The sequence below is a fragment of the Helianthus annuus genome, chromosome 17, assembly GCF_002127325.2.
Source record: "Helianthus annuus cultivar XRQ/B chromosome 17, HanXRQr2.0-SUNRISE, whole genome shotgun sequence".
In the NCBI taxonomy this organism is placed as follows: Eukaryota; Viridiplantae; Streptophyta; class Magnoliopsida; order Asterales; family Asteraceae; genus Helianthus; species Helianthus annuus.
The window spans coordinates 22,627,072-22,649,064 of record NC_035449.2 but is presented as its reverse complement, the minus strand read 5'-3'; the positions used below and the strand labels follow the sequence as shown (position 1 = coordinate 22,649,064).

General features: G+C 40.2%; 1 protein-coding gene across 1 annotated transcript; it reads right to left on the bottom strand.

Moving 5' to 3' along the window:
* Positions 1 to 19,783: 19,783 nt before the first annotated feature.
* Positions 19,784 to 21,365, bottom strand: LOC110922227 (transcription factor MYB8). Its single transcript, XM_022166534.2, has 3 exons — positions 21,190 to 21,365; positions 20,967 to 21,096; positions 19,784 to 20,446 (listed from the first exon to the last, which is right to left on the bottom strand). The coding sequence occupies exons 1-3, from the start codon at positions 21,323 to 21,325 to the stop codon at positions 19,909 to 19,911; spliced, it is 804 nt and encodes a 267-aa protein (XP_022022226.1). The 5' UTR covers positions 21,326 to 21,365; the 3' UTR covers positions 19,784 to 19,908.
* Positions 21,366 to 21,993: the final 628 nt, after the last annotated feature.

Here is a 21,993-nt window from a genome sequence, read left to right as displayed (position 1 = left end):
AAGTTTGACGTTTTACCAAAAACGGCCCGTTAAGAGGCATATTTGCATTTTCCGGGCCCGAGTGTAAGTACACTCCCTCCCAATGCATATCCTAATCATTTTTACATGTTTGCATTCTCCGGGTTCGAGTGTAAGTACACCCCCTCCCAGTGCATACCTTAATCGTTTTACATGTTTGCATTCTCCGGGTTCGAGTGTACGTACACCCCCTCCCATTGCATACCTTAATCGTTTTACATGTTTGAATTCTCCGGGTTCGAGTGTAAGTACACCCCCTCCCAGTGCATACCTTAATCGTTTTACATGTTTGCATTCTCCGGGTTCGAGTGTAAGTACACCCCCTCCCAGTGCGTACTTTAATCGTTTTACATGTTTCTTTGTCCCTTCACTCGGGCTCATTATCCTAACATAATACGCTTCCGTCACTCAGCTGTGCATTTACAATATTATCAAACATTTTGCTTATCTGATTCATTTGGGTACTTTTTAATTTGTCCCACTCACCTCGTCCTTACTACATTGGATGTAAGCATGTCCATCATAAAAAGTTCATGGTACCACGTGCTCACCACTTACCTTGCCAGAGTAAGCGATCAACACCTGGTATACATGACCTTTTTATAATTTTCACATTACACCCCATGTAAGTAATGCCTCTATTTGTTTCTCTTGGAAGCAATATCCCGGATAGGTTTTCTATTCGGTTTTTTCCAAGTTTTCAATCTACATATGCAACTTTCAATCTCTACATATTTGTTGCACATTACTATATGTGCAATTAAATTTAAAATGTGCACCTGGTAACGCTTGCCCTGACAGGCTTTTCTTGCCATTAGCCTTGTTCGTGATCGCTACGTGATTTAGGTCCTTGGTGAGTATGTTCTACTTGTCGTACTTTGGACCGTTCCTCCGTCAAGTCCGCAATTTGTTAGACTCCCGCTATCTTTAGATGCGAGTGTCCTTCAACTAAAACATTTACAAGAGTTAATAATATCAACTTCAATAATCTCCCGTATTATAATACAAGGCTTTTTCTACTATACGCGTCAACGCGCGTATTTTCATCAACTATATCAATCATTTAAATTAGGGTAACGTGTATTACTGACGTGTGCGCGAGTATACATATTTTTACAATGAAATTACACACGATTTGGTTTTAAATTTATAAAAGTGATTATTACTTTTACATCAAAACACACACGAAAGAGGCAAGTGTACCCCGTCATATATGTAGTAAAGTATCGGTAAGAACCAAGTATCCATCCACGGAAATGGGCGGAGAAATAATACTAGACCTTTGCCACTAAATTACCGGTAAAAACATAAGTTGTTTTGGTTTTAATTAAACTAAAGTAAGCATAAATAAATAATTATAAAACATAGTAGATTATATATAAATAGCCTTGCTTAATACACAACCAAAGCATGTCATCTAAGTCAGTTTTGGCACTAGAAGTATTCGGTCAATTTTCCATTTTGAGACAATTAGTATCCCTTTCGGGAATCCTAACATGACAATCATTCGGAAAGTTAAAACGATAAACACACTTTAACCACCTAAAATTGTTCTTTAATGCACAATTAATAAATGTCTATGAAAATCTCCTAAAAATAAGTTAGTCATCCGTTGGGAGTTTTCTAACCTCACTTAATCAAGGAAAGCAACACCGATAAACACAATGCAACTACTGAGACAAGCATAAACTAGATTAAATCACAACCGAGTTCATTTTACAAATCTTGCGCATAAATTCACCAAGATAGCAATTTTGGCCGAAACTACTAACTAAGCTAACAAATCATGGCAAGAATTCATAACAACACCATCTAACCCGTTAGAGTCCTTCCGTGAGGGCAAGCTTTCTTGATTAACAATACTTGCATTTTATTAAACCACTAACCATTTCTAGTATCATGGTGCCCACATTTTAACCAAGTTAAACTAGTTAACCAAATTAAAAGTTTACTAATACATGATTAATTAAGCTTCATTTTTCAACTATCTTAACTAACCAAGCACCAATCATCCAACACAATTACTTATAATCAAGAAATCAATATCAATAACAAGGTTGCAAACTAATCATCAAAGATAATCATAGAAAATACTTCAAAATGTCATTACAAACAAAGATTAACTTACTAATGGCTATAATCAAGCAAGGGATTGTTGTGTTTTTGCCCAAAGGCTTACATTAATACATAATAATCAGTCTAAATGCTTGAAACATAACAAAATTATGGAAAGATTTGAGAAACCAAACCAAAAACAAGCATAAGAATGAGAATCTGGATAGTAACCGAGCTAAACCGGGAAATGTGGCTTGAATCCGGGCTAAAGCTGATGCTTCCGGAGCCTAAAAATCGCCTGTGGAGCTCTCCAAAATTCCAGAGTTACGAACAGAATGGTTCTGTTCGCTTTTTATATTTTTTCGATGTCGCACGGTCGTGCACCGATCGCACGACCGTTCACTTTATGCATTATTGAAGTTACTGTTCATGACATCAGCAGAGTTGACTGGTCTTCGGTCTCGCACGACCGTTCTTCATATGGCACGACTGTGCGATCTCGGGATCTCGTTGCACGGACTGCAGAACAGGTCGTTCATCACCGGGATATAGCTGATCATCGGATCCGCACGGGGTGCAAGAAATGGCACGACCGTGCGTCACCGAGATTCTGTTGAACGCCTTGTTGCACTGGTCGTTCATCACCGGCTGATCTTGGTTTGTCGAAGATGCACGGTCGTTCCTCAGACCGCACGACCGTGCCACTTGCCCATGTCAATTTTCTAACAGAATGTCCGCAGCTTTGTCGTTTTGTCCGGAAAGTCCTCGTTTTCACTATCATCTCGTCTGGTATACTGTTTTAGGCCTGTAAACGAAAGTATACATAATTAAGTATCCGAATGACGGTTTTACGGCCGAAAACGCATAAAATGGGGATAAAATGGGGGATTAAAATATGTGTAAATTAGCGAATATCAAATCTCCCCACACTTGAACCTTGCTTGTCCTCAAGCAAGCTAAACTAAAATGCAATAAAAGATAGAATCAAACAAGAACGATAATTTACACACTATTTTATTGAAAACAAATATAAACGGTTAGCCGGTTTTTCGAAAGACAACTTCAAAAGACTCAAACCCAACAAGCATATGCAATTATATAGAGAAAACCAAAAAGCCGTGACTTCACATTTAATTGACTCAACATGTTAATCTTCACACAACTATTAATGTTCACATACACTCGGTTTTATTTATGAAACATACATAAAATGTGTACGTGCAAACACTCAATGCCTCGTCAATGAAATGTGTAATATCATAAGCTTGTTATAAGATCTCGTCTCCACCAACTAACATGCGAAAAAGTGTAAATCAAGAGGTCTTTACAGGGTGTAACGTTAGGCTTGGGCGAAGGGTATGGAAATGAATATTTATAGTGGCGAAATGGTTAAAACTCGGTAGTAGCGTTTAACTAGCAACAAACAATACAACTATACATATAATTGCCTTAAAAAGGCGACTTTTGCGAAATCGAGCTCATCAACGACATTTTAACATGTTAGCATTCAAAATTGCTCGATTTTTGTCTACTTCACCCTATTTTAGGGTGTTTTATTTTCTGTTTGTTTGTTTGTTTTTTTTTTTTTTTTTTTTTTTTGCAAACTAATGGATTTATACAATGAATAATAAACTATAACAAGCGCTAGTTAAACGATTATTTTGACCGAGTTTCAACACTAAAAGGTTTAAAACATAAAAAGGCTAAATTTGGCTAAGTGGGCGATAATATTGGGTAGACAAAGGTAAACGGGAAGGCTCGACATGGTTAATCCTAAAGGGTAACATAGGGTTTAAGGGAAACACAACACAAAGAACAAGGCTAACAACAAAGGGGTGATCTAAGTGCCTCTATCACTTTTACACAATTCCGCAAGTTCATGGTCTTAACAAGTATACTAGTGACAAGTTCTAAATTACACATAACATCCGCTCACTCCTATATCCGAAATGAACAAATATATATAACAATATCAAGGCTTAAATATGCTCACGTAACGGAAGGAATGGGTAAAAGTATGAAAACTATCATGCAAGTCTTTCTTTGTTTGTCACGCTTTCCGGTTTCCTTTTTCAAAAATATTTTGCTTGTCGAGTTTTTATCAAGTCCGAAGCTTTCTAAAACACTACCAACCGGTTTATTTATTAAAATATATACAGAAAACAGATATTTTGAATGATTTTTCTGGTTTTTTTTAGAGGACAAACAAAGTTAACAAAGTTAACCCCCTCCCCACACTTGAACTTCGCATTGTCCCCAATGCGAAACCCGAAATATAGAGAAAAGGATAATAATACTCCCCTTAAGATGATATCTGATGAAACGAGACTTCCAAAGCTGTGTCTGTCATATGCTCCGGTCCAAGATATGTCGGATCTGCAAATATGTCACATGTACACCAAAACAGAACAATAACAGAATAACATAAAAACCATAATGTACATAAATACTACCAATCCAAACAAAGACATAACAGAAAGTAAAGTGTTTTGAAAATAAAATACAATCCGAGGGTGTTTGAAATACTAAGCAAAAAAGAACACCCGAAAAACCAAGTACTGAAATAATAATAAAAACCACCAACGAACTACACCACCAACTCCTACTCGTCATCACCATCATCGTCTCTCGTGAAGGATGGGCCCGCATCACCATAACCAGGTGGGTTCCACGGTGGGAACTGTGGAGGGTGCTGAAAGTAGTCGGGATATGCATGATGCATCTCCCCGAACAAGTATGAAAATCCGGCACTCACCCCCTGGTATAAACTCTCCTGGCTATGCCTAAGCTGATCCTGAGTGGCCCTGAGCTCATCCTGACTAGCCCGGATCTGGTCTTGGCTAGTCCTAATCTGGTCGATATAAGTCCCATGCTGCTCCTGCGTAACACGCATCTGCTGGAACTGCTGGTAAAACTCTGGCAATCCTGATGCTGGTGGTAATCATGGTGCTGCGGCTCATGTGGCGGTGTCTGTGGCTGGTGTGGTGGTGTGTGTGGTCCATGCTGCTGAACTGCATGCTGCTCCTCCATTTCTACATCCTCTTCGTCTGCTGGAAGTAGGGGTAACAGGTCCCAGACCTCGTTGTTGAGCCCCCTCAACCTATCCCCGTGATCAGTCTCAGCAATTACCCTCATCGCTTTCAACGACCGAATATCAACATAAACACCATCGGTCACATGAGTGAGACTCTCAAGCACCTCATCAGTCATCATGTTTAAATTGTAAGGAATTTCGGTCACATATTGACCGCCGTGGATCTGGCTGTTGGGCGTTCTACCTGAGCACTTCACAAAGTATTCAGCCATCCTTGCGGCTAGGTTGATGTGCACCCCATCAACCAGCGCGTATAGAAAAATCAAATCCGGTGTTGGACAGTTTCCCAGACTGTCCATGCGGCTGCAAATAGTGTGGCTAAACACATGATGCATCACTCGAACCAATGGGTCTCTCAACCGTGAAGCCTTAGACATTCTCGGGTCATAAGGGTCACCAGTAGCATTTGCAGCCTAGAATGCAGCCCGTGCTTCATCGGACGGAAAGGTAAACTGCTCAGTGAAAAACTCAGAGTCCATGTCTGCAGTTGTGTAGATACCCAGCCTCCTACCCAATCGACCTACCGACCAACTGTGCCAGCGTCCGCCCAATCTAAAAGTTACCCGCTCCTTGTAGCGGAATTTTGGCCTTCTAGCAGCAATTGGTTTTTCATAGGCATATGTCGAAAAAAACTCAATCGTCAGCTCAAGGTAGATGGGTAGGTCAATAGCTACTAAGCGCGCAAGAGGGATACTGATCATGTTTTCAAGTCTATCAAACTGATTGAGATCCCGCATAACGTCCCAATCCAACCGTCTGGGGACGCCAAATTTCCCTCGCCTTCTCCATAAGGCGTCCCGTCTTGGGATACAAAGGGCTTCCCATTCATCGTTGGGGTTAAACTGGAGGAAGGGATGATTCATTTGCACGAGGAATATAGTTAGAAATCATGGAACAGGAAAAATTTCATTCGAAAACAGCAGAACGCACAATTATGAAGGTTCTGTCAAACTGATCTGGGCGATTGGCACGGGCGTGCGGCCTGCCGCACGGCCGTGCGTAACCGAGATCAAACAGATGTGGCCGGAAAATGTCGTATCCGCACGGCGTGCGAATAACGGCACCACCGTGCGATATCGAGCCAACATCAGAATCAGTGAACAGCCGGCAAGGCACGACCGTTCCACCATGGAACGACCGTGCGACTCCGATTCTGCAGTTTTTGCGAACCCCTGATCTGATAACAACCTGATTTTTGCAAATTTCAACAAGTATTGGGCCAACAGGGTTCGGAATCTTAACCGGGTGCTCACGATATACATGATTCTTGCAAGGGCTAGGGTTTCGATTTGTTTATGAAGAGAACCCTAGATAATCCTTGAAGAATCGGATGAATCTAACCTAGAAAGCGAAGAAATTGAAAGCCTACCAGAAATAACATACCGTGCGAAGAGATGGGGAAACTGTGCGAAGAAACCGTGCGATTTTCAGGCAAAAACGCTCTGGAACGGTCTGCAGCAGTTAGGTTTCGCGAATTGTGAATGAGGGCTGCAGATGAGGGTATTTATATTGACAAATGACCAAACTGCCCTTAGCCAACCGCACAGTCGTGCGACGGACCGCACGGCCGTGCGTCGCCGACATTTGGCTGACCCTGCACCCTGTTCTCGGAGATGCACCGGGGGTGCGACTCACCGTTTCGTCCAGCCCGCAAACGCACGGGCGTGCGACAGGTGGCACGGCCGTGCCATATCTGCAGATCAGAATTTTCTGCAGTAAACAGTTTCAGCACCCTTTTCGGCCGTTTTTCGCCATTTTACCATCCGCAAACTGTTCTAACATTATTCCCACGTAGACCCCTCACTCGGCACGAATAGAAACTGTACAAACTTACGGAAACTACCAAATACTCCTAAATTACGCTAAAACTAGAAAAACACAAAAAAGGACGATTTTACCCCTAAAGCGCTTTTAACGCTCTTGCTGCATTTTTGATCCACGAGTCAGCAGCGTAGACTCTCTCCTCCCCACACTTATGATGTGTATGGGGTTTGGAGCTCAATGACCTCCACCGCCGACTCTATCGGCCCGGCAACGTACAACTTCAAGCGATGCCCATTTACTTTGAAAATAACGCCGTCCGCGTTCTCTATTGCAACAGTCCCATACGGAAATACCTCTTCAACTGTGTATGGGCCTGTCCAACGTGAATGAAGCTTTCCGGGAAATAAGCGCAACCGCGAGTTGTAAAGAAGAACAAGATCGCCCGCTTGGAATTCTTTGTGGTCCTTCAAGCGTTTATCGTGCAATCTCTTCGTGCGCTCCTTGTACAACACGGAGCTTTCATAAGCGCGTTGTCGCAACTCTTCCAATTCATGAATCTGGAGAAACCGGGCTTCACCTCCGGCTTTTAGGTCCAGATTTGCGGTTTTTAGAGCCCACATCGCTTTATGCTCCAACTCAACCGGTAAATGGCATGCCTTTCCATACACAAGCCTAAAGGGAGTAGTCCCAATAGGCGTCTTGTAAGCCGTACGGATAGCCCACAACGCTTCATCAAGCTTATCCGACCAATCCTTGCGGTTTGCACCTACTGACCGCTCAAGGATTCTTTTCAGCCCCCGGTTCATGACTTCCACCTGCCCGCTTGTCTGTGGATGATAGGGCGTGGATAGACAGTGATGCACACCGTAACGGGACAAAGCTCTCTCGAGCTGAGTATTGCAAAAATGTGTCCATCTGTCACTGATAAGCGCTTTCGGAGTGCCGAACCGGGCAAATAAGCTTTTCAAAAATCTCACGACCACCCTGGCATCATTGGTGGGTAAGGCCTGTGCCTCCGCCCACATCGATACATAGTCAACTGTGACCAGGATGTACTTATTACCTCGTGAGGGGGGAAATGGTCCCATGAAGTCTATCCCCCAGATATCAATGACTTCACAAACCTGAATCCAGTTCTGAGGCATTTCATCACGTGTCGATATATTTGTCGCCCTCTGGAAAGCATCGCACGCTCTAACCCAACTCTGCGCATCACGAAATATAGTCGGCCAATAAAACCCGGAATCCAACACCTTCTTGGCGGTAAAGTTGGCTCCATGGTGGCCTCCGGTAGGTCCCTCGTGACAGTGGCGCAGATTATCGGTCGCCTCCTTCCCTGAAACACATCTCCTAATCACCTGATCAGCACCAACCCGAAACAAGTAAGGGTCATCCCAAATGTAGTGCTTGACATCCGAAAAGAATTTCCTCTTTTGCTGGTGAGTCAACCCTTTAATCAGAAGCCCGCAAGCAAGGTAGTTCACAAAGTCGGCGAACCATGGTGACTCATCGCATATCTCAACACTCATCAAAAACTCGTGTGGGAAGTTGTCATTTATGGAATCCCAATGTGCGTCCACGATGTCTCCATGCTCTAACCGAGATAGATGGTTAGCTGCTACATTCAACGCACCCTTTTTATCTTGAATTTCAATATCGAACTCCTGTAGCAACAAGATCCACCTGATCAGACACGGTTTAGCGTCCTGTTTGCTGAAGAGATATCTGATGGCAGCGTGATCAGTATACACAACGATTTTCGAAAGCACCAAGTACGATCTAAATTTGTCAAATGCGAAAACGACCGCCAAGAGCTCTTTTTCTGTCGTGGTATAATGCTCCTGAGCGTCGTGAAGAGTTTTGCTCGCATAATAGATCGGGTGAAAGTAATTTTCTCTCTTTTGGCCAAGAACGGCCCCTATAGCGTAATCACTCGCGTCGCACATAATCTCAAACAGCAAACTCCAGTCGGGTGCAACTAAAATAGGGGCCTCAATCAACTTTTGCTTGAGAAGGTCAAAGGCTCTCAAGCAATCATCTCCAAATATGAACGGAGCGTCTTTCTCCAACAAACGGGTCATGGGCCTAGCGATCTTTGAAAAATCCTTGATGAATCGCCTATAGAACCCCGCATGACCAAGAAAGCTCCGTATCGCTCGCACAGAGGTGGGAGGCGGAAGTCGTGAAATGATATCCACTTTGGCTGGATCGACCTCCATACCAGCATGCGAAATCTTGTGTCCCAAAACTATGCCCTCCTTCACCATGAAGTGGCACTTTTCCCAGTTTAGGACAAGATTCGTCTCCTCACACCTCTTCAACATCCTTTTCAAATTTTCCAAACAATGATCGAAGGAATCCCCAAATACCGAAAAGTCATCCATGAAAACCTCCATAGAATCCTCGATCATGTCATGAAAAATTGCAACCATGCATCTCTGGAAGGTCGATGGTGCATTACACAGCCCAAAAGGCATCCACTGGTAGGCGAACGTGCCGAAGGGACAGGTAAAGGTAGTCTTCTCCTGATCCTCAGGAGCAATAGGAGTTTGGAAGTATCCAGAGAACCCGTCCAACAAACAGTAATACAACTTCCCCGACAGACGTTCCAACATCTGGTCGATGAATGGAAGTGGGAAGTGATCCTTGTGAGTAGCATCATTGAGCTTGCGGTAGTCAATGAAAACTCGCCACCGAGTGACGGTACGGGTAGGAATTAGCTCATTCCTATCTTTTGAAACTACAGTCATACCACCTTTCTTATGTACAACCTGCACCGGACTCACCCACGCAGACTCAGAAATAGGATAAATCATCCCGGCATCCAACAACTTAATCACTTCCTTCTTCACCACGTCTTGCATATTCGGATTTAAACGCCTCTGATGCTGTGCACATGGTTTGTACTCGTCTTCCATCAGAATCTTGTGAGTACAAAAAGAAGGATTGATGCCCTTGATGTCCATGATTTTCCATGCAATGGCTCTCTTATGAAGTCTCAGAACCTCGAGAAGCTGATTTTTCTCATCCTTTTCCAATGATGCCGAAATTATGACCGGTAAGCGACGCTCCTCGTCCAGAAATGCATACTCGAGATGTGGCGGGAGTTCTTTCAACTCCAAAGGCTCGGATCTTCAACCGAAGGCTTTGCTTCCTCCTCATTTACATGGCCAATTTCTAGAAACCTCTCCGGACTCTGGGAACCATCGTCACCAATCTGATAGACTGGCTGCTCGAAATCGTGGCCCTCCTACGTAATGCCAATCAGGTCCCCACACGACAGACGTGTGTCCGAATCAATCTCGTCAACAGTTCCTTGAAAATGAGAGCACACACAGGCGTCAACAATGTCGACATAGTAAAGTGACGTGTGCGTGACTACACATATTTTTACAATGAAATTACACACGATTTGGTTTTAAATTTATAAAAGTGATTATTACTTTTACATCAAAACACACACGGAAGAGGCAAGTGTACCCCGTCATATATGTAGTAAAGTATCGGTAAGAACCAAGTATCGATCCATGGAAATGGGCGGAGAAATAATACTAGACCTTTGTCACTAAACTACCGGTAAAAACATAAGTTGTTTGGTTTTTAAATAAACTAAAGTAAGCATAAACAAATATTTATAAAGCATAGTAGATTATATATAAATAGCCTTGCTTAATACACAACCAAAGCATGTCATCTAAGTCAGTTTTGGCACTAGAAACATTCGGTCAATTTTCCATTTTGAGACAATTAGTATCCCTTTCGGGAATCCTAACATGACAATCATTCGGAAAGTTAAAACGATAAACACACTTTAACCACCTAAAATTGTTCTTTAACGTGCAATTGATAAATGTCTACAAAAATCTCCTAAAAATAAGTTAGTCATCCGTTAGGAGTTTTCTAACCTCACTTAATCAAGGAAAGCGACACCGATAAACACAATGCAACCACCGAGACAAGCATAAACTAGATTAAATCACAACCAAGTTCATTTTACAAATCTTGCACATAAATTCACTAAGATAGCAATTTTGGCCGAAACTACTAACTAAGCTAACAAATCATGGCAAGAATTCATAACAACACCACCTAACCCGTTAGAGTCCTTCCGTGAGGGCAAGCTTTCTTGATTAAAAATAATTACATTTTATTAAACCACTAACCATTTCTAGTATCATGGTGCCCACATTTTAACCAAGTTAAACTAGTTAACCAAATTAAAAGTTTACTAATACATGATTAATTAAGCTTCATTTTTCAACTATCTTAACTAACCAAGCACCAATCATCCAACACAATTACTTATAATCAAGAAATCAATATCAATAACAAGGTTGCAAACTAATCATCAAAGATTATCATAGAAAATACTTCCAAATGTCATTACAAACACAGATTAACATACTAATGGCTATAATCAAGCAAGGAATTGCTGTGTTTTTGCCCTAAGGCTACAATAATACATAAATATTAATCTAAATGCTTGAAACATTAACAAAATTCTGGAAAGATTAGAAATCCAAACCATAAACAAGCACAAGATTAAGAATCCGGATAGTAAACGAGCAAAACCGGGGAATGTGGCTTGAATCCGAGTGAAAGCAGAAGCCTTCGGAGCCTCAACATCGCCTGCAAAGCTCTCCAAAATTCCAGAGTTCCCAATAGAATGGTTCTGTTCTGTTTTTATGCTTTTTTGATGTCGCACGGTCGTTCTCCGATCGCACGACCGTGCACTTTAAGCAATTATTGGTGGTGGTCCACCATACTGCGTGACATCAGCAGATCGTTGACCAGATTCGATATCGCACGACCGTTCTCCATGTGGCACGGTCGTTCATCACCGGTTTGTTGTTGCACGCCTGGTCGCACTGGTCGTTCAGTTCCGAGGTTGGCTTGATCATCGGAGATGCACGGGGTGCATGATATGGAACGACCGTGCATTCCCGGGTTGGCCTTCAATGCGGAGCTGCACCCTCGTTCACTGCCGGGCTCTTCATGAATCATCGGTGACGCACGGTCGTGCATCCAGTCGCACGACCATTCCACACGCCCAGGTCAGTTTTCTAACAGAAGTTCCGCAGCTTCGTCGTTTTGTCCGGAAAGTCCTCGTTTTTGCTGTCATCTTGTCTGGTATGTTGTTTTAGGCCTGTAAACAAAAGTGTAGATAATTAAGTATCCGAATGACGGTTTTACGGCCGAAAACGCATAAAATAGGGGTAAAACGGGGGACTAAAATATGTGTAAATTAGCGAATATCGTAAAGCATGTCATCGTGACTTTGCGGATGCTGCATTGATCTTTTAATATCAAATGTCACGTGCTCCTCATTTACTCGGAGCGTGATTTGGCCAGCTGCCACATCAACAATCGTCTTCGCTGTATTGAGGAACGGGCGTCCAAGTATTAAAGGCACTCTTGAATCTTCGTCCATGTCAAGGATAACAAAGTCCACTGGGAAAACAAATTTATCGATTTTTACAAGCATGTTTTCCACAAAACCACGCGGATACTTTATTGAGCGGTCTGCCAACCGAATGCTCATCCTAGTGGGTGACGGCTCACCCAGATCCAGCTTAGTAAAAACCTTATACGGCATAAGGTTGATACTCGCTCCCAAATCAGCCAATGCATGGCTAACAGACATGTTTCCAATCAAACACGGGAGCGTAAAACTGCCCGGATCTCCCATTTTCGTGGGCAGACGGTTCTGCAGAACGGCGGAACAAGTTTCATTCATCACCACACATGATATATCCTCGAGCTTCTGTTTATTCGACAGGATATCTTTTAGGAATTACGCATACTTTGGCATCTGGGCCAAGGCTTCAACAAACGGTATGTTAATGTGTAGTTGCTTAAACAACTCAAGGAACTTACCGTATTGCTCTTCGTTCTTCTGTTTCTTCAGCCTGCCTGGATAAGGTGCTGGTGGAGTGTAATCTTTGACCGGCTCTTGGACTTGTGCTGTACTTGCTGGGCGTAGCCTGGCTTGTACCTCATCCGGTGTGTCAGTCGGGACCGCTCCAGTGATCGGTGATGAGTCCGATATGACGGGTCCGGTAGTTTTTCCACTCCTGGTCATGATCGCATTCACATGCCCGCCCGGGTTTGGTTTTGTATTACCCGGAAGACCGCCTGGGGGCCTTTTGGACATCATCTGCGCCAGCTGACCAACCTGATTCTCGATATTCTGAATCGAGGCTTTCTGACTCCTCATTTCTCCCTCGTTAGCTAGAAAACGATCTTCGCTTTGTTGGTATCGTTTTTCGGAGCTAGAGAGAAGCTAAGCCATCATATCCTCCAGCTTGGAATTAGACTGAGGGGCCTGCTGCTGGGAGCTACTCCCAATGCCCTGATTCTGGTACGAATATGGACGCTGCTGGTAAGGTTGGTTGTACTGCTGGTACTGCTGAGGCGCTGGAGCACGCTGAGTGAACCCCAATGGGTTCTGATTTCCTGTGTTCGCTCGCCACCCAAAATTTGGGTGATTTCTCCAACCGGGATTATAGGTGTTGCTGTAGGGATTGTTCTGCGGCCTCACCTGATTACCCACAAAATCTACCTCTTCGTGGCTCTCATACACAACTCCCTGAAAGCATGCACCAGGCTCATGTGACACTCCACACTGGTCACATCCCGAACCGGCTTGTGCAATCATCTAGGACTTATCGAATTTCGCTGAAAGAGCCGAGATTTGTGCAGTAATGGCCGTGTAGTCATCCACCGCGTGTGCTCCTGCGCGAGATGATATGATGATGCCCGGCCTCTATCTCCTTCCCGACGCGAGCTAGATTTCAACGCAGCTTTTTCTATAATATCATACGCTTCCGTCGGCGTCTTAGTTCCAAGATCGCCTCCTTCGTTCACGTCTAATCTCTCCTGTGTGTGGTAACTGAGCCCCTGATAGAACGTCAAAACCAGCTGTCGCTTGGAGAAGCCATGATGTGGAACATCAATCAAAAAATCTTTAAATCTCTCCCAGGTCGCGTGCAACGACTCTCCCTCGTCCTGTCGAAAGGAAACAATCCGGTTCCAAAGTTTGTTTGTTTTCTCAGGCGGAAAATATTTCTGCATAAACTGTTCCGCCAACTGATTCCAGGTCCTGATGGACCCGGCTGGAAGTGACATAAGCCAAGCTCTAGCTTTGTCACGCAATGAGAAAGGAAACAACCTCAACCGAATTGCATCCTCCGAAACACCTGTAATCCTAAATGTCGAACAAACAGCGAGGAAAGCAGCGATATGCCTCCCAGGATCCTCATGCTCACGTCCGTCAAACTGTATAGAATTCTGCACCATGTTAATAATACTAGGTCTAATTTCAAAAGTAGGAGTATCTATAGTAGGCTGAAGGATACTCGGCTCTAGGCCTGCCCTTCCGGGCTGATTTGTTTCATTCAAAGGTCGGTCGTCGTCCGCCATGACGACCCTCTCCTCGTCCCCTGAGCTTTCGTCTTCAGAGATAACCACCGGCTCGTCGATTGCATTTGCAATGTGTTGTGCAATGACAAGTGACCTTTCGCGCAGCCTCTTACTTCTTCTTAGGTTATGCGCTGGTTCGTCAGTCGGCTCAGCAATAGCGGGCGCGGGAGTTGAGGACATCAACCTGCAAACGAAAAACTGACACAATGAATATTTTATTAATATAATAATGCTGGTTTTTTTTTTTTTTTTTTGCTGAAAAGAAACAGAATGTTATTTTAAATGGGCGGAAAAATTTATAAAATTCCGAAAATGGGCCGAAATTTTTATAAAAATTAAAGAAATGAAAATAATCGAATCGGCTAGTGTAAAAACGTTTTTTAAGAGCCGAAAATTCAACGAATAAATGAATAAATAAATTCGGATAAGAACAAATAAATATAATAAAAATTTACAAGTGTACAAAAGAATCACGAAAATGAATAAATTGAATTAAAAGCACGAAATATATAACAAATAAATCAACAAATAAATAATCAAGAAAATATACACAAATATTAACAAGTATATACACCGATAACACAATGACTCGGGTCGTTCCTAAAACTCGCCATTCCCCGGCAACGGCGCCAAAAACTTGACGTGTGCGCGACTATACATATTTTTACAATGAAATTACACACGATTTGGTTTTAAATTTATAAAAGTGATTATTACTTTTACATCAAAACACACACGAAAGAGGCAAGTGTACCCCGTCATATATGTAGTAAAGTATCGGTAAGAACCAAGTATCGATCCACGGAAATGGGCGGAGAAATAATACTAGACCTTTGCAACTAAATTACCGGTAAAAACATAAGTTGTTTTGGTTTTAATTAAACTAAAGTAAGCATAAATAAATAATTATGAAACATAGTAGATTATATATAAATAGCCTTGCTTAATACACAACCAAAGCATGTCATCTAAGTCAGTTTTGGCACTAGAAGTATTCGATCAATTTTCCATATTGAGACAATTAGTATCCCTTTCAGGAATCCTAACATGACAATCATTCGGAAAGTTAAAACGATAAACACACTTTAACCACCTAAAATTGTTCTTTAATGCACAATTGATAAATGTCTATGAAAATCTCCTAAAAATAAGTTAGTCATCCGTTAGGAGTTTTCTAACCTCACTTAATCAAGGAAAGCAACACCGATAAACACAATGCAACCACCGAGACAAGCATAAACTAGATTAAATCACAACCGAGTTCATTTTACAAATCTTGCGCATAAATTCACCAAGATAGCAATTTTGGCCGAAACTACTAACTAAGCTAACAAATCATGGCAAGAATTCATAACAACACCATCTAACCCGTTAGAGTCCTTCCGTGAGGGCAAGCTTTCTTGATTAACAATAATTACATTTTATTAAACCACAAACCATTTCTATATCATGGTGCCCACATTTTAACCAAGTTAAACTAGTTAACCAAATTAAAAGTTTACTAATACATGATTAATTAAGCTTCATTTTTCAACTATCTTAACTAACCAAGCACCAATCATCCAACACAATTACTTATAATCAAGAAATCAATACCAATAACAAGGTTGCAAACTAATCATCAAAGATAATCATAGAAAATACTTCAAAATGTCATTACAAACAAAGATTAACATACTAATGGCTATAATCAAGCAAGGGATTGTTGTGTTTTTACCCAAAGGCTTACATTAATACATAATAATCAGTCTAAATGCTTGAAACATAACAAAAATATGGAAAGATTTGAGAAACCAAACCATAAACAAGCATAAGAATGAGAATCCGGATAGTAACCGAGCTAAACCGGGCAATATGGCTTGAATCCGGGCTAAAGCTGATGCTTCCGGAGCCTGAAAATCGCCTATGGAGCTCTCCAAAATTCTAGAGTTACGAACAGAATGGTTCTGTTCGCTTTTTATATTTTTTCGATGTCGCACGGTCGTGCACCAATCGCACGACCGTTCACTTTATGCATTATTGAAGTTACTGTTCATGACATCAGCAGAGTTGACTGGTCTTCGGTCTCGCACGACCGTTCTTCATATGGCACGACCGTGCCATCTCGGGATCTCGTTGCACGGACTGCAGAACAGGTCGTTCGTCACCAGGATATAGCTGATCATTTGATCCGCACGGGGTGCAAGAAATGGCACGACCGTGCGTCATCGAGATTCTGTTGAACGCCTTGTTGCACTGGTCGTTCATCACCGGCTGATCTTGGTTTGTCGAAGATGCACGGTCGTTCCTCAGACCGCCCGACCGTGCCACTTGCCCAGGTCAGTTTTCTAACAGAATGTCCGCAGCTTTGTCGTTTTGTCCGAAAAGTCCTCGTTTTCACTATCATCTCGTCTGGTATGTTGTTTTAGGCCTGTAAACGAAAGTATACATAATTAAGTATCCGAATGACGGTTTTACGGCCGAAAACGCATAAAATGGGGATAAAATGGGGGATTAAAATATGTGTAAATTAGCGAATATCAATTACATGATAACCCTATGTGTTGTTTACAACACTTTAACACGCTAAACCATTAACATACTTGTACTTACCGGATTTGCGATCAAGCCTCGAACCGAACACTTTATTCTTTTAACCTTGAGCTCTGATTACCAACTTGTAACACCTGTTCTTATAAATCAAGGTTTAACGTATCTTTTACGAAAACAATCATGTAATTAAGATTTCATGTACATCGGAAATACGGGTTTATTAAACCCTTTTTCAATCTAAAAGTTCAGAACATAATGTAATTAAGTTCGTTAATTTAAAGTAACAACGAAACTTCGTGCGGAAGCTTATTTCTTGATCGTGTTCGGTTCTTCATTGAGCTTGATCGTCCTCCAGTGCTAAAATTTTACCTGAAACTCATAAAATATGAGTTGGATTAGTCATACGTAACTTAGAACGTATTTAACCGGGTTTGCAATGCATCAACGGTTAAAATAAATAATTTTCGCGAAACTGACACTCCGAGTTTTATTAAGTGTGGAGATTCCTAAACTCTGAGTTTTACCCTTCGAATCATTATTTTACGGTAAAGACTATTATAGAGTCAAATGACTAAGGATTCACATCTTTCGCTTTTGTATACTCATTCTAAGTGTTTAATTATGCATACTACTCTTTTCCGAACAACCTTTATGGGTCGTTCGCTCGATTTAGCTTACAAGGGCATTTTGGTCCATTTAGTCCTTTCATTAACATAAAAGACTTTTAAAAGCATTTTCGACCCAAAAGCCCTGTTTTAAACTGTGCATTTGATTCAAAAGGTCATTATGTTTTCAAAACACAACCATCATCATATGAATCATTTGGTTTGCTTATTAAGTTAACCAAATGTCTATATGACTGCATTTAACTATCAAGGAGCCTCTAGTTCCTATTGAGTGGTTAATCTATATTATACATACCTGGCTCGGATCAATATATATATTGACCCGTTTCGATACCTTGCCTTAGTAACCGCTAAGTAATAGCGATGTAAGTATCCATTTGATATTTATTCCTGAAATCATACAACTCGACAAACCATTAGTCAATATTGTCAAAGGGTAATATTTTCACCCTTTTGACCCGTTTGATTTAATTGACCGATTATATTGGCGAGACGAAGCTTATTGCCATCTCGCCTACACGACTCGCTCTAGTTTACATCGTGCGGTCATTTTAATTATAAATCACTTCTTAACGCTTTTTGGCCTATCAAGGCTTTCGAAATAAAGTATCTTTCAAAACCAACAATTATTGTCAATGATTGACCAAATTACAATTTTACTCTTATTGGTTATTATGATTTACCTTATATGGTAACCCTTAAAAGTACATGTTTCATTCGTCATAATATGATCGAATTACCGATTTAACTCATTTTTAGCCATCGCTATGGTTTCTTATCATATTTGATTATCTTGTTCCGTATGACTACACGCCGGAACACCATATCTCAATTAGGTATTGGTCTTATTCGTAATCAATACGACAAAGAATATTCCAACATATGTGACTAGTGTAAGCTATACTTACCTTGCATCCGAATTACGCTTTTCCTTCATTCTTGATTCGTTTGGCCCGCTTCCTTCCCCAAGCTTTCACCTAGCTTGCCAAGCGTCAAACTATAATTGTAATTGTAAGATGGTTAGGTTAGTCATAATCATTTACGACTATTCCATCCTACGCTTCTTATATCGAATTTATCATTCGATCATATACTTGGTCGGTTTGACTTTTTAAAGTCAATCGACTTATCAACTTATTCAATGCACATTTGGTTTATTGAATTTCGCTTAGGCATTTCATCCGAACTCTTAACGAAATCAAATTTTACACACTAACTACTAGGTAACTTGATTTCAAGCATCTATATCACGATCTTAACATCAATTCTCTTATATCATACAAAACCCATTTCGTGAGAAGTATGATCTTGTACCCAAATTCATGGTTTAATCGAACACCTTCTATTTGTTATCATGCATGTTGATTCTAATCATAGTTATATCATCAGTTTCATCATAACAATAAAACCCACTTATCTAAGTGTGTTAATTCATCAAATCCTTTAATTCATAGCATGTTATGTATGATTTTCACTTAGGGTTTCGTTCCTAAGCAAGTACACATCACTAATCTAGCCCTAGCTTCTCTAATCCATGCCTAATTCGCGATTAGGATGATTATCAAATGTTTACAACTTCACGAATGTTAGAAATTCGACATACCTTACGATCTCCTTGACTTGGTGATCGTTTCTATGTGTTCAAATCCGAATTTGGCCTTCAATTGATCCTCCAATTTGAAGATTATGTTGAAGAACTAGGGTTTGCTCCATGGGAGCTTTCTCCTGATCGTATACACGCACACACTATGTGTGTGTGTGTGTTTTATTTTGTTTTAATAAATAACTTTTTCAGTTATCTAACTTTGGTCCCTCGTGTTTGGTTGGTTATTAAGTACGCCACAACCTTATTATTTCTAACAACATTCCCACTTATTAACTAGGTTAAATATTCCTAGTTACCTTAGTGGGTTCAGGGAATTTATGACTTGGTTTATTTTAAGTCCCGTTCACTCAGGCCTTTTTATCCACTTTAATTTCCTCAAAAGGATTTGTTCAATTTTTAGTTAATATTAGGTTTATTTAATTAAATCCTAATATTTACCGGGTTACTTTTACCACTAACGGTACTTTACCCGTCTTTTATATTAACGGGGTTTAATTACTAAACCCCTTTTCGGGGTGTTACAAAACACCTATAATATTTAACAAATCATCACTTCAAATGGAAATGACATTATTATTGAAAGTTTTTCCAAGACGGCATTAGTTGTGAAAGTGTTTTCGGAAAGTGAACTACTTCTGCACAAAAAAAAAAAAAAAAACCCTTATTTCTATCATGTTTATCTATTGAATTGATCAACATTACAGATTTAGTCTAAACTAATTTCTTACAATAAATTTCATCAAATGTATCAAGTGTTGGCCTTAAAACCTCATCAGTCATAAACATTGTCTTCAATTCATCTCAACATTGTCTTCAACATATGTATCAAGTGTTGGCCTTAAAACCTCATCAGTCATAAACATATCCTGGCAAGAAGATTGATGGATGAAATCATTGACAAAATTAAAAGGTGACCACAAGTTATCGCCTAATGGTATGCTGCCCTCATTGTCTGGTAGAAATGGCTCGGTCCAGAAATCACCAACCATTTCATCGTCAAATGTTTGTGGCGTAAGATCGCGCAAACCTGCAGAGTCTATACCATTCAACCAACATGACAACAATTCTGTGCTTGAAGAAGATGATGATGATGATGATTCAGAGGGTGGTACTCCTGGAAATAATATCCCATCCTCATGCTGAAATTCAACATCTGTTTCTTTGACAGGATTCACGTCTAGGTTAGCCTGATCAGGTTCAAGGGTTCCAGTGTGTTCGCTTCCAGACACAGTTTGGTTGTGCTGAACGCGTTTCTTCAAATGTACGTTCCACCGATTTTTTATTTCGTTGTCACTTCTTCCTGGCAACTTTGAAGCTATTTTAGACCATCTGTCAAAAAAAGAACAGAAACACTGGAGTTAGAAATTTGGAATGTACTAACTAATTATTTTTGTAGGGAACAATCACCAAAATGGTCATTTCTAATGACCTACAGTATTACTCAAATCGTTTCTTATGGGAATTTGAAAAAATAAATCACATTTAGCGAAAATTACACGCATTGTAGAAAACACCAACCACAACATGACACATGCCTCTTTATCAGAAAATATATATATATATATATATATATATATATATATATATATATATATATATATCAGCAGCTTTTGATGTCACTTCCTAACCTAAATTACTAATTGTCTATGTAATTTATGACGGGAAGTGACGTCAAAAGCGTGAATTCACAAACAGAAGGCTAAAAAGCGTAAGGCCATATATCATATGATAAGAAAGATAGATTGTTTTAAAATTTAGTTAAATTGTCATCTAGGTAATATGTTTGGTCATATAAACATTTATGTGATTTTCATATTTTAAAAAAATAAAAATGGTGTTTTAAACTTACTTGTTGCCAATCTTGTTATGTAAACTTATGATGACATTGTCTTCATCTTCTGTAAAATTCCCATGTTTCATGTTTGGGCGAAGATAGTTCATCCATCTCAACCGGCAACTTTTACCACTTCTAGACACACCTAAGCATAAGAAATCAAAGAACCATAAGATGAAAATGTTCAAAATATATGGGGGAAAATATGAACTGGTAAAGTGATCCCTCATAGTCATACCAGCAAACGGGGGAAGTAAACTCCAGTTCCAGTGGCCGTATCTTGTGATGTAGGCTGTTAACTTCTTGTCTTCATCTTCGGTCCATGCGCCTTTTTTCAATCCATTTTTGTCACAAAATGAACCCTTCCCCATCATTTTTTGCCTCTAAACTGTGTCTTGATCTCTACGGCTATAAGCATAAATACTTTAGAACATAGTAAGATACTGATCCAAGTGAGCTCTAATATATATACCCACGGATCTTGCATTGCAACGTGCGCAAAATGTTTTTTTATAGGGATTAAAATATGTGTAAAGTAACACCATACACTGAACCAAATTAAAATTAAAAAAAAAAAAAACGGGAAACTTCCTATTTGTATTTAAGCGAGAAAGGAGGGCCAGTAAATATGTTATCTCTTGCCTCTTTAATATAATATTAACTAGGTTAAAATCCGGTATATTACACATGATGAATAATGAAAACAATATTATGAAAAAATCTTTAAATACTAATTATAATCACGCATTACATATATTCTATACAGAGGAAAACCGTTTGAATTAATAGAAGTTAAATAAAAAATCTGAAAAATAATAAGCATGATTAATAGAAAATTGCCGGTTAAAAAAACTAATGATTGTAATCAGTTAGATTTTTTAAAAATAAATTAGTTTCAAGATATACATATACAATATGATTTTAAAAATTTCAAGATTTTTAGCTAATAAATCAATAAAATAAATTAGTTTCATATAAATCCAGGTAATCTTGACAAATTTTATATATACCCAACCAAAACTACAAATATCATATATACCCA

Excerpts from the sequence above, each read along its gene's own strand:
- LOC110922227 (XM_022166534.2), bottom strand. The coding sequence starts at position 21,325 with ATGATGGGGAAGGGTTCATTTTGTGACAAAAATGGATTGAAAAAAGGC. Across the intron at positions 21,097-21,189 it reads TTTACTTCCCCCGTTTGCTG|GTGTGTCTAGAAGTGGTAAA; the intron begins GTATGACTATGA and ends TCTTATGCTTAG. Across the intron at positions 20,447-20,966 it reads CATAACAAGATTGGCAACAA|ATGGTCTAAAATAGCTTCAA; the intron begins GTAAGTTTAAAA and ends TTTTTTTGACAG.